The sequence below is a fragment of the Cupressus sempervirens genome, chromosome 3 (genome assembly GCF_028749045.1).
Source record: "Cupressus sempervirens isolate cs-2001-9-10 chromosome 3, ASM2874904v1, whole genome shotgun sequence".
Taxonomy (NCBI): domain Eukaryota; kingdom Viridiplantae; phylum Streptophyta; class Pinopsida; order Cupressales; family Cupressaceae; genus Cupressus; species Cupressus sempervirens.
This window is the reverse complement of record NC_143120.1, coordinates 96726112-96739971: the sequence shown is the minus strand read 5'-3', so window position 1 is coordinate 96739971 and position 13860 is coordinate 96726112. Positions and strand designations below refer to the sequence as shown.

The window sequence follows — 13860 nt, the reverse complement described above, 5'->3', positions numbered from 1 at the left end:
CCCGAAACCTAGGCGAAGTGAGCTGGCCACACAGAAAAATAATGTCCTAGAAAAAAGGGACATTACAGAAATCCATATTACCAAAATAATTTAACTTGTGAGTGCATATGAAATTTTATCGTGGACTTAGACCTTAGCTCATTTCCTTGAGCTTAGTATAGTAGCATTCTCAAGTGCATATTAATGTTTGTGAAGGATTATTGAATTTAATGAAATTTTCTTGTGTTATAGCAAAAGAGCATTCTGAGTGCTCATTAGTGAGATTGAAGGATTATAAAACTTTGGGAAATCCTTGACTATGTGAGAAATGCGTTAATGAGTACATACTAGACCTTCTTACAAACTTTTTCTTGTGAGTGTCATTCCATTCCTTACATAGTTTATTACTTTGGAGCACAAAATAGTGTTATCGTGTATTTTGCATTTGGGCAGGCATAAGGGGCAATGATGGTGGCTCTTTCATACTTTGTTGCAATTGTTGTCATGGAAGACACAATGACCACATGGGCTCAATACGTTTGGTAGCTGATTATTTTTACCTTGAACATTCTTCATGTTGCCAATGGATTTGTGCACTTGATTGCATATGCATCACGGAAGAACATTTTGAAATCTGGAAGGATTTCCGGCCAATGTGTGCTCTTATGAGCGCATACTAACTTGTGAACTTATTCTTGTGCATAGAAACATTATAGAACAACTTCTTGGGAGATTAAAACTTCCTATTATACATTGTTGGTGAGACTTCCTAGAGCATTATAACACCTACAATAGTTTACATGACATTCATTCGCTAGTGTCTTTGAGCGCATATACCTCCTGATGGAGGATTCTACATTCTGCTATATCTTCCATAGTTACACTGTCGTAGGGGATGGGGGGATGGTGGAACAAGGGGACAAGTTTCCGAGATGGGGGAACAGAGGGGCCTTAATTTAGGTACGGTGGGGGGATGATGGCGGGGGAGAGGAGGGGGGGTATATATATACATATGGTACTTAAAATGCTAGTTATGAAAATACCATTGCATAAGATATAAAGATGTAAATGAATAAATACTTGAACATTGCATTGAATTGGAACATCGAACATAAAACATAAATAGTCAAATTGACAAATAGTCAACATCGGGATGTCCCCCATCCTCAGTGGAGGTGGCAGAATCTGGTGGCGCTTTTGGGGACGGGGGAACAGAGTCCCCAAGTCTCCGGTGCATTGAAGTCTTCGGGACGTGGGGCAAAATGGAGGGGACATGTCCTCATGGTACTATGATATTTTCCTTGATCGTCATGAAATTGCATTCCAGTGTGCAAACAAGACCTTGAAAGGAATTTTGACCTTCTGGATTTTTTTGTGTATACAAATAGTAGTGCAGTTGTGCACATAGTTGGCATGAGGGAAGATTTTCTATCTCAGGAGTAGATTCTATGCTAAAGATGGATTAGAGTTGTTAGGCTAACTTTGAGTTCTCAGGTTGATTTTAGCAATACTTAGAAATTACATGACCTTTGTAAAATTGTGCTCGGGGGTGCTTCTAGAGATGAGTGAAGGAGCTTTAATTTTATAACTTATTCATTTTCTTGCTTTCTTCTATGCTCCTTTGATTTTTTCTTAGTCAATCTCTGATGTTTGTTATTCCTCTCTTAATTGACATTTAACCAAGTTGACATGGAACTTATGAGGAGTTAGTCATTTCCATCATCTTCATGACCATTTTAATATTGGATCAATAGTTGATCAGTTTTCATGTTTACACTGATTTTCCCAAAAACTCGGACATTGACAATTTTGAATTCTTCATACTTAGTGAAACTCCACGTTTGCTTACATTTTCACTTTCAGATGCTTTTATGTAGATCGATTTCAAATTTAACCATTTTCGACCAAGTGCTTGACTTCTTAGCTTTTCCAAATTTAGAACCAAATAATTCTCGACCCTTACTTCTTTCTATGCCCATTTGACTTGTGAAAAATAGGCTTACTATAAATATTGAGTTTGTCCAAATGTGGAATTAGGGAAATCTGCAACATAATGAAAATAGACATCCCACAAAAATAGAAACCATTTTGAAACTCAAAATCAAGCCAATTTGAGTCTCACAAAAAATAGATATTGCTAAAGAAGGAAATGTCCCCCCAAATAGGAACTTCATCAAAAGACTTAAAAAATCATGGGTCCGTTTTTCGAAGGGTTTTCAACTTAGCTCATAATCTAAATTCATAGTTCTTAGTCTAAAACTCCTTCAAAACTGAGACTTTGATGGACAAGTAGTGACTCCATTCTAGATGTAGCCAAATTCACCACTTCTCATTTGGAGCACGAGGAACTTTAGGGTACTGATGCCAAAACTAATAGGAATCAACACCAAAAAGGGCCAAGTGGACCAAAAATGTAGGACGTCCTGATTTGAATTGTGGCAATGTGTGAAAACGTCACAGCACCAACCAGAATCTCTGTTTTTCCATATATGGATTCCTATTGAAAAAGTTGCACAATTAAAAAATGTAGCTTCTTATTTCAAATTTATTAATAGATGTTATGATGATTACAAGTTTTAGGGCTGTGGCCAAATTTCTCTTAGCAGTTTCGTTAGGCTCAAATCTGTTGCATTTAGGAGAAGTTGTTGTTGACAGGTTTCACCATAAAATAGACCAAACATATACCGTCTCTAAACAATAGAACTGATATTGTGGCATTGGTTATATAACTTCTTATGTGCTCTAAGGAACAAGAGTGCAGGTTACCATTAAATAAAATTGTCAGGATGCTTTGATGATTGCTTTAAGTTATAGGAGATCTTTTTAAACAGGCTAGTTATATATTACCTTATTATTAAATAATCTTCGTTTACAATAATGAATTTAATTTTCTAAACATAACATGGTTAGCATCAATTTTCCTTACACCCCTTTGCATTACTAAAATTGACAATTCAAATGGCTGTTTATCTAATTATATTCTCATGCTTGTATACCATTTTTCTCAGGATCATGGAATTGCTCGGGATGTTGGTAGAGAAGGAGCTGAATTAGGTAGCAGGCAGCCAAAACGGACCTTATTACAAGATCTCAATCGACATGCAGCTGTTGTTCTTGAAGGAAAGGCTTTTGGTAGGAATATTTGAATGCTATGGTTCAGAGTTTTTCTTCTTTTGTAGAATTGAATGAATACATATTATTGATTTATTGTTATTCCGAGTCCTTTGGGCTCTGGAATATACTCTTTCCTTACTGTTTGGAATATGCAAACATTTGTTGGCACGTAAGAGTTTAGGATTGCAGTAGCTGTAGTGCATTCAGTTTTATGGTTCAATAGAATGTGTGATCTTTCTAAGTTTGTAGCCATTAGTGCTGAGCATGATTTCCTCCTGTTTACTTTACCTAGGTATTCTTGATTCTTAAGTCTAAAATATTGAGCTACCTATACTTTATGGTATTCCTGGATGAGATAGGGGATTGTATTGTACCTTTTCATAATGATGTTGTCAGATGGTTTGGCAAAGAGAGATTTCATCACAAATATTAGTTTTAAAAGATCTTAGATTCTGATAGTGGCTAGTCATAAGTTACACGGGCATTTTCATGATTTCAGAGACTGTTCCTCTTTATATGTAGGCTTTCTGTTAGAATTTACAACTTTTGTCTTGAAAGTTATATGTCAACAGAGGTTTCTCTTGTCAGCAGTTTATCGCAGTGTTAGTGATCTTTTGAGCGACCCAGGACCATGACTTCTCCTTCGACCTGCAACCATGAATCATCCCACGATTTTTCCTCCCACGATATATGTGTTCATGGCTGTCACTAGTGTTCTCGCTACATTTTTGCTAGTGTCCAAGTGCTTCTTGCTTGCAGTCGTCTGCCGTCTTCTACTATGGGTGTTTGTTTTCCGCATACACTTGTGTTTCTTTTTGTTCCAACTACTGCGGAATTTGTAGGGTTTCCTTCCTTCCCGTGGCTCAATATTTGGTCGTTCTGCTTCCTGTGGCTATGTTTTGGATCATTTTGTGCGGGCTTCTTCATGCTTGTGGGTATCGGTTTGTGTGGCCCTCCATATCTATAGGTCTCTCGAGGACTCCTTCCTCCTCACAGGACAACTGTTGTTTGTTCACTTGGCTCTTCTTCTAATACAGTTTCCTCCGTTTGTGATCTGTGGCTTCCAGCTTCTCTTTGTGCAACTCCTCAAGGGCTCCTGGTTCTGGTCTCTGCATGTGATCTTATCAAACCTGTAGCTGTTTACTAGTGTTTCTCCTAGCTCTCAATAATGTCTAACATTGGTGATTCATGTTCATTGCAAGGTCAACAACCTCTGACCTATCAGTGGCTCTGCGATAGGATTTCCAAGTTGGAGATGGATAACCAACAACTAAAAGACCAAATTATCTCTTCAACGGATACTATCTAAGAAATCAAAGCTACGACAAGTGCCAACTCATCTCAGAACCAATATTTCTCTAATACTTTCACCTTCGAGACTGCAGGTTAACAAACACATATTCAGTCCATTATTTAGTAACTTGATGGGTTAGATACCATCAAAGAGCAACAATTGGAAATTGCAGCGAAGCATTCTTCTCTGATTTTTGAAACCGAATAGAAAGTGAAATTGTGGGCCTCTCTTTGCAATAACACAACTACGACTACGCCTTTAGCTAGTTTTGACAAGATGGTTTAGGGGAAAATTGAGGATCAGTTGGTGAGGCAGGCTTGTGAGCTCAATCTACGGGTCAACGGTCTCCCTCCCACTTCCGACCTTGTCTCTGCTGGATGCTCTTTCTTATGTGATCAGCTTGGTGCTCTTAGAGCTAAGAGGAAGTTGTCTCTCTCCCTTCTAAGATTTTCGTCGATGAAGATCTCACAAAGGCTTAGGTTGCAGAGTTGAAACATGCTTGTGGTATTGTGGAGGAGGCTAGACGGGCTGGTAAATGGGTAGTTATTAGGAATCTCAAAGTAGTTATTCAGGATTCCTCCCCAGTGGTTGGGAAGCGAGACAATCCCCCAAGACCAAATGATGGTTTCATCAGCAGTCCGACTAGAGGGGGACCCCCACTTGCTCTTTTCTTTTTAAATGTTAGAATGGTAATGGTTCTTTATGGTCATTACCTGGTCTTCTACATGATGCAATGGGGTCCGTTGATATACTTGTCATCACTTTGACCCACAAGAGTCCTGTGTGTCCTCTTCCAGGGTTTACAGGTTATCAGTGGTTATCTGTTTGCAGAGAGGAGGTTCGTGCTTCTGGTGGGGTCCATGGGTCTGGTGGTGTTGCCTGTTTGATTAGAGATTCTATTTTCAGCTATACTTCTATTGTCCACTTTGATATGTTTGCTAGGTTCATGTGGGTCCATATTGACTGTAAGAGTCACTGTCAGAGAGATTTGTTTATTGTTGTTTGTTATTTCCTATCGGCTTCGTCCCATTATGCTATCTATGGTATCGAGGATGAAGACCCTTTTGTTGACCTTAGCGAGAGTGTCTCTCAGTTTACTGCATTGGGAGACGTTATCATTCTCGGTGTCTTCAATGCTAGGACCAGAGAATTCAGGACTCTGCTTTATGATCGATGCTTTGATTCCATTTGCTCCACTAAGATTGATCTGACTACTTTGGGACTTCAGCGAATATATGTTGATGCTGTTGGACCGATTTCCTACTATGGTTGCCATCTTCTGCAACTTTGTGAGTCCTCTAGACTTGTTATCTTGAATGGTCTTTTCTTCTTTCCTCGATCTGAGCTCTTTACTTGCTGGCTTCATTGTGGGGGTGTTAGCGTGGTTGACTATGCCCTCACCTCTCCCTGCTTCATCTCCTTCATCCATAGCTTCACCATCTTAGGTCTTCCTCTTGCGGAACATGCTCTCCTTAGTATTCGTATTCGTTCTTCTCCTCATTCATTGCCTCCCCTTCTGTCGCCTCATCTATTTCCTTCCATTGCTCGTCCCCCTGCTTACTTCCGCTTGCTCGACGGCGACAGTGACCTCTTTTGCTCTCATCTTTCGAGACTCTTTAATCTTGCATGTTTTATTGATTCTTGTGAGGCCTCCTCCATATTTGATTTGCTTGCAACAACCATTTGGAAGTCCACCATCTTTTCCATACTTCATCGTCCTTCAATCTCTCTCCGCAACAAGCGCCGTAATACATGCCCTATAAATCAATGGTTCGATGTTGATTGCAAAGCTTTTCATCGCTCAGTGCGTTTCACTTTGGAAGCTCACTCCCCTGATTTTACTCACCTTCTGTTGTCTTACCTTCATTTTCTTTGCTACAAGAAACGATCCTTTATTGCTTCCTAGTTTAAATCCCTTTGCTCCACACTGATCCACAATCCTCGACTTTTTTGGTGCACCCTTTTTCCCCGTTGTGCCTCTCCATCTTCCATCCTTGACTTTTGCTCCCTAACTTGTCATACCACGACTCTTTATGACATTCATGGACAAGTTTCGATTCATCCCATCCTGCCTCCTTTCTATCACTTGTTCACCCCTTCTTACATCTACGAAGGCATCGGATCCATGAGATGCAACAGAGTGACAAATGGGGAAGGGTTCCAAGCTGAACTCTTCAAGTTTGGTGCCTCGGTTTTGGGCCCCTATCTCTCTATACTCTTTAATTGAGTGGTTTATTCCAGGTTTCTGGTTTCTTGGTTCAGGCATCTGATTTATCCAATCCATTAGACCGGTCCTGTCTCTGATCCTGGGAATTTTAGGACCATTATGATTGGGCACACATTTGCCAAACTATATGCTACAACCTTAATGTGATGTTATCTAGAGAGCTTGAAAGGAAAGGTTGTAGAGCTAAAGGGTATGCTGGTTTCTAGGCTGACTACCAAACCATGGATCACATTTTCACTTTACGAGCTATTATTGAGGAGGCTAGACACTGTTCGGCGAAAGTTTACTGCTGCTTTGTTGATTTTCGCAAGGCTTTCTATTTTTTTCTTAGGATGGCTCTATTTCAGAGGCTTTGGGTGGGATTTAGAAGATGTTGCTAGTTGCTATCATGAGATTATATGAAATTGTGGTGGGTAGATTTTGTTACAAATGTAAATGGTGGAATACTTGAATGAATTAATCAGAGATCAAACTTATCTATATATACAAAGAGGAGAGTCAAATAGAATAGAAACATTCTATTCTAGACTACACCTAAATATTAGAAACATTCTAATATTTACAGAGATATAATAAGATATAATAGTGAGCATTAAAAATAAATATGAAGGTTATTTTAATACCCCCCTTAATGCTCAATATATTTACTACACCAATAGATCCCCTCAATTTAACAAACTTGTCAGGACCAAGGGGTTTTGTGAAAATATCTGCTGATTGCTCTGAGGTAGGGACATAGTGTAACTGAATAGATCCATCTTCTACTAATTGTCGGATGTAATGGCAATGAAGCTCTATGTGCTTGGTTCATTCATGAAACATTGGGTTCTTGGCAAGTTTGAGTACGCCTTGATTGTTTGAAAACAAAGAAGTCGGACCTGCTTGAGGAATATGCATATTTGCAAGCATTTGCCGGAGCCAAACTGCTTCACAAGCTGCCTTGACGGCTCCTCTATATTCTGCTTCTGTAGAGGAGAGTGCATGTGCCTGTTGCTTCTTACTGGTCCAAGTAACTGTTGCAGATCCGATACTAAAAACATAGCCAGAAGTAGATTTCCTGTCATCAACTGAGCCGACCCAATCGGAGTCAGTGAATCCACTGAGCTGAGGAGTAGTACTCCTTGTGTAAAGAAGACCATAATCTGAAGTACCATGTACATAGCGTAACACACGTTTCACTGCAATCTAATGATCAGTCTTGGGGTTTGTCATAAACCGTGAGATGTAGTTGACTGCAAAACTGAGATCAGGTCTAGTAGTAGTAAGGTAGATGAGACTACCTACTAGCTGCCTGAAGAGTGTTTCATCTACAGGAGGAGAAACAGATTGTGCGGACAATTTCAGACTAGTCTCCATAGGAGTGGAGGCAGATTTGCAATCCTGCATTCGAAACCTATCAAGCAAACCTCTGACATACTTGGACTGAGACAAAAAAATACTGTTGTCAGTCTGCCAAACCTCAATACCTAAACAATAATGAAGCAATCCGAGATCTGTCATATCAAAAGTTCTGTACAGATCCTGTTTGATTTCTGAAATCAAATGTTCTGAATTTCCAGTAATGATCAAATCATCCACATAGACAACAGGAAAAAGAATATCATTACCAAAGTGTTTAATATACAGATTACTGTCAGACGGACTACGCTGAAATCCTTGAGCAACCAAGTAATGATCAATCTTTATGTACCAAGCCCTAGGGGCCTATTTAAGACCACAGAGGGCCTTTTGGAGTCTACATACTTTGTGTTCTGAACCGGCAACCTTAAAACCTGGGGGCTGCATCATGTAGACTTCTTCCTGTAATTCACCATTGAGAAAGGCGCTCTTCACATCCATCTGATGAACTTTCCAACCATACTGAGCTGCAATTGCAAGAAGAATGCGAATAGTGCTCATCTTGGCTGTCGGAGCAAATGTCTCGTCATAATCAATGCCTCGCGCTGGGTGAATCCTTGAGCAACAAATCTGGCTTTGTATTTGTCCAAGGTACCATCTGCATGGTAGTTGACCTTATAGACCCATTTATAGCTAATGGGTTTCTTCCCAGGAGGGAGATCTGAAAGAACCCAGGTGTGGTTCTTTTGAAGACTCTGACGCTCAGCATCCATTGCTTGTTCCCATTCTGGAATTCCTTTGGCCTCTGCATATATTTGGGGCTCAAGGATACTGTGGATGTTGGCCATAAGAGCTATATTAACTATGTTGTGCTGAAGGCTCTTATTTATGGAGGTTCTACCGTCAATGAGTTCATCAGGATGAAGTTCACTAATCGTTTGAGCTCACCATTTTGGCCGAAGAGTCAAGGAGCCAATATCAGATGTTGTTGGAATAGCTGGATGAGAAGCAGGAGCAGGAGTTGTATTATCTGGAAGTGACTGAGGTGGTGTATCAGTAGCATCAGATGACTCATATAAAATAGAAGAACCCAACTCAGAGATTGCTGAAGATTGAATCTCACAATGTGGTGGGGAGTTAGAGAGCGGAAATGGTCCGAGTTCCTCGTCAAACACAACATCACGATTGAAGATTAAACCATCAGTATTTACATCAATCAGTCTGTAGGCCTTATGTGTGTGACTGTATCTTGTAAACATAAGTTTTTGGCTTTAGAATCCAACTTAGTGTGTTTGGCATCAGGAATCCATACATATGCCAAAGAGCCAAAAACTTTCAAATGGTTGATCCTAGGTTTGCGACCAGACCAGGCTTCCTCAGGAGTCTTATGATTAATTGGGTGACTGGTTAAGAAGGTGACCATTTTGCCGAGGGGTGTGAGGTGTGGTGAACTGACGTCTAATGCCATGAGTAGTACAAAAGGCAGAGAAAGCAAAAGAATAGAATTCCCCCCCATTATCGGTCCGAAGAGTACGGATGGAGGAGCCAGACACTTTTTCTACTAGAGCTTTAAACTGCTGAAATACAAGAAAGGCATCTGATTTTTGTTTAAGAAAATACACCCACATTTTGTGACTGAAATCATCCACAAAGAGTAAAAAATACCTATTCCTAGTAATAGAATGAGTATTCATAGGACCACATACATTAGCATGGACCAGCTGGAGTACTCTGGATGCCCGCCATGATTCACCATTCTTAAATGGTGTCCTATGTTGCTTCCATGCTTGGCAAGCTCCACAAACGCGATGGTTCTGGGTCTGAATATTAGGTAGGCCATGGACTAAATTATCCCGAGCAAGTTGTGCTAGATATTGAATGTTCAGATGACCGTATTGTTGATGCCAGAGACTGCTGAGAGCGGATGATTCGGCGATGAAGGCATGCTCAAGGAAATCGCCTGAATCTACAAGCCTATAAATACCATGATCCTCAAGATCGAAAGCAAGGGTAGTGCGAGAAGCACGATCAATAATCGAACACTTATTTCCACTGAGAACGACATCCAACTAAGGAGAGTGCTTCATAATCTGACTAACAGACAGAAGATTATGTTTCATGCCAGGAACATAACATACATTGAGAAACATGAGTTTTCTTCCTCCAGACTGAATCTGAACATTGCCCTTGCTGACAATATTGTATTCTTCGTCGCCTCCAAAGATTACTGAGTTAGAATAGGGAGTGAATTCAACAAACCAATCACGCCTATGAGTGAAATGTCGGGAGACACCAGAATCGATGTACCAGGCAGAAGATTTCACATGATTTGCAGGTATGTTGGCCATAAAGGCATGGTAGATAGATTCTTTATGCTCTGAGTGTTGGGCAGCATTGGCTTGCTATTTAATTGAGTCTGACTTCTGATGCTGCTAATACAGATGCTTATAATATGTGAATATTTCAAATGGCACAAACTTCGAGGTGAGAAAATGAAAGACCCAAAAAAATTGGTGAAGTACCTAGAAAAGAGCTCGAAAAATGCAGAAATAAAATGTTGTCGAAATTCGGATCCGCTGGCTCAAAAATCGAGGCACAAAAAATGAGGCGCCCACAAAAATCTGATGAAGACCCATTTGAGATTTCAAAAAACCCAGCAAGAATGTGATTAAATTTTTTTTTCAAAGTAAAAAAACTAGGGTTTCGAGTAGAATAACAGTTGGTGGCCAAAGAGGTCAAAAAGGCAAAAAAAAGATGTTTGTAGGTAAAAAAAAAACAACAAAACCCAATAGCAGAAACACGAGTAGAATATCCAACAGGGATAGACAGACCCGTTTTTGAAAAACACAACCAAAAAATCCCACTTTTTGAGATCTGGGTGTGAATAGATTTGAAAAAACGACCTTCAAATTTGTGATTTACAGACAAAGCCACGGGTTTCCAAGAAAAAGAATTTGCAGAAAACAAATCCACGATTTTCCAAGAACACCAATAGCCGAAGACACAATTTTTCAGTCGATTTGCACAAAGGGTTTAAACCCTAGCTCTGATACCATGTTAGAAATGTAAATGGTGGAATACTTGAATGAATTAATCAGAGATCAAACTGATCTATATATACAAAGAGGAGAGTCGAATAGAATAGAAACATTCTATTCTAGACTACACCTAAATATTAGAAACATTCTAATATTTACAGAGATATAATAAGATACAATAGTGAGCATTAAAAAGAAATATGAAGGTTATTTTAATAGATTTAGGACTCCTGAGGGATTCTCAGTTCCGATCCATAGTACCATTGGGGTTAAACAAGGTTTCCCTCACTCCTCCACTTTGTTCGATTTTTATACTGATGAGCTTGAGTTTTGAAGTCCTCGCTCCCAAGTGATGGTTGCTACTTACACCAGGTTTTGATCTCCATTCTTCTTTTCGCAGATGATGTTGTTCTTCTTGCTTCTTCTCCAGAGAGTGTATAGAGACTTTTGGATGGTTTGGCTTCCTTTGGTGATCAGAGTCAGCTTGTGGTCAACCTGGGTAAGACTTGGGTTATGATCTTTAATTGCTTAAAGAATTCTCATCTTCACTTCTTTTTTCAGGGATAGGATATCAAAATCACTTCTTCTTATATGTATAGGGGAGTGTAGTTTTCTGGACCTTGCTTCACTATAGACCGGCAATACAGTCCAGAGTAAGGGTATGGGTTCTCTTGCTATGCCTGAGAAACAGTGTTTCAGATGCCATTTCCAGGATGCCTCGTCCATGTTATCCTTCTTGAACTCTCATGTTCGACTGATTGTTCTTTATGACTCAGTGGTTTGTGGGCCTTCTATCCATGGCTCTGATTGGGCCTCGATTGAATGGGTTCAGAGATTGCTTTTATGACACATCATTAGCTGTCACAAGTTTACTTCTCGTAGTATTATTCTTGCTGAGTTTGGTGCTCATCCCTTCAGTCTTGCGGCCATATTTGACCTAATTTGGTTCCTTCATTGCATGCGTGGTTTTGTGGATTTGGTTGGTGATTGTGCTAGATACTCCTAATTGGCGTATTGTTCTTCTATTGCTACTGTGAGTTCTGATAGTAGCTCTCGAGTTCGTTGCTGGTATGCACATGCATCTTCTTTGCTGAGCTCAATTGGGATCCATATTGACCGTCTCCCTCCTTATCAGTTTTCGTTGAATGCCCCTGCTCATCTCCTTACCTCTTGACAGGAGTTAAATGAGCATGTCAGACTAGATATCTACAAACAATACATTATCACTACCTGGACTAACCCTCCTGATGGCTTACGTTCGAGGATGGCCTTCTATGCAGAGCACTTTCTGAAAATCAGTGATGGGGTTATTGTTCGTCCTGGTTACCAATCTTGATGGTGGTGTCATGCCCTCTGTATCTCTCTAGTGTCTTTTAGAGTTGTTTCTTATTGTCTTTGGGCTCAGATTGACCATCATATTGACAGTGGAGATCAGCTCTGTAAGTTGTGTACTTTAGCTGAGGTCGAGATAAAGACTCACTTTATTTTCCGTTGCCCAATCTTTTATGAGATCGAAGGGTGATTTTATTGTCTGTTCCGGGATTGATTTCTCTTTTAGCTTTCTTCAGTTATTGTGATCAGTGGTGTCTCGCGCTCTATCTTTAGGAGGCAACCCTGCTCCGTGATAGTACTTTACTTCCCCACCGACATACCTCTGATCAGCTTATTACTACCTTTTTCACACCTTTATCTCCTTTACGGGGTGTGGAAAGGCCATCTAGCTCGACTAGTTCTACTGGTCATTCCAGATCTGTAAGACCCTGCAGCAGTTTCTTGTGTCAATAACACTCCTCCGTGAGCTCACAAGGACAGATCAGGGCTCTTGTTCACTCACAGTCTTATCCTCCTGTGACTGATTTCTTTTTGCCAAGGAAGGACTCCTAGTCTTGGCCTTGGCCTTTCTTTGTGCCTCTCTCTTCTTCTTGTTGTTTATTGTTGTTCGCTTTTTTCAGACACCGTTTGGTGCTCTTGCTAATGTTGGCTGTCTTGTTGTAAACTCTCAGTCCCGTAGACCTTTGTTGTTGTTTTGTTGGATATTAATATTATTATCTTATCTTATCTGGAAAATATAACTAGTATTGATTACTTTTGAGATGTTAAGTATTCTTATAGGCAATGTTAAGGAATCTGTGATGGAAATATTGTCATTGATGTCAAAAGGGTTTTCACAAAGCAAGACAAGATAGTTGGCATAACCTTTGTCTATGTCGAAAAAAAGAACTTAATGAGAAATGAGTAAGATGAAGAGTGATTACAGATGAACAATAAAACCAAGTTACTTGATGAATAAATGGAAACAATCATATGGATACATAACAAAATTAAATGAAAACAGTTGATATATTAAATGAAAACATATTAAAAGAAAAGTAGTGGTGATGAGAATGTAAATTGAGACACATAACAAAATTGAGGAACAAAATATTTCCTTATGGGAGCTGCCATACCTTTGGAACAATTGTTATAACGATGGACAACATATGCAAGTCAGAGTCAGTATCGAATTATTAGAGACAAAGAATAAACTACTGGACAAATCACAATATCAGAAGAAACATTCAGCAAATGGTGAGGTTTATTGAAAAGAAGCCATTGAGTATATTAGAAGATCAATAGCAATGAAATTGGGTGGTCATTAACTGACATCAAGTCTTGGCACGATGGTCGTATTCTCGATGAAAAATTAATTACAATAAGATTAGTAATGTTATACAGCAGTGATATAATGATACAAGATACAAACAGATTTGTCTGACTTGTACAACGATAATGGTATGAGAAGTTTTAGATAATAAGATTTGATGTGGAGGAAATCTGTAAGTTCGTCAGCAGCATACATATAGTCAAAGAATGAGAAATAGTGCAGTGTC

General features: G+C 39.5%; 1 protein-coding gene across 4 annotated transcripts in view; it reads left to right on the top strand.

Annotated features, from left to right (window-relative positions):
* Window positions 1-13860, top strand: part of LOC149564957 (general transcription and DNA repair factor IIH subunit TFB1-3-like) — a 275928-nt gene that overhangs the window by 173776 nt on the left and 88292 nt on the right. For all 4 annotated transcript variants that reach the window (XM_089818484.1, XM_089818486.1, XM_089818483.1 and 1 more), the window contains exon 15: window positions 2988-3111. In XM_089818484.1, coding sequence (XP_089674610.1) covers window positions 2988-3111 — 124 coding nt within the window. The remainder of the gene's footprint in view (window positions 1-2987; window positions 3112-13860) is intronic.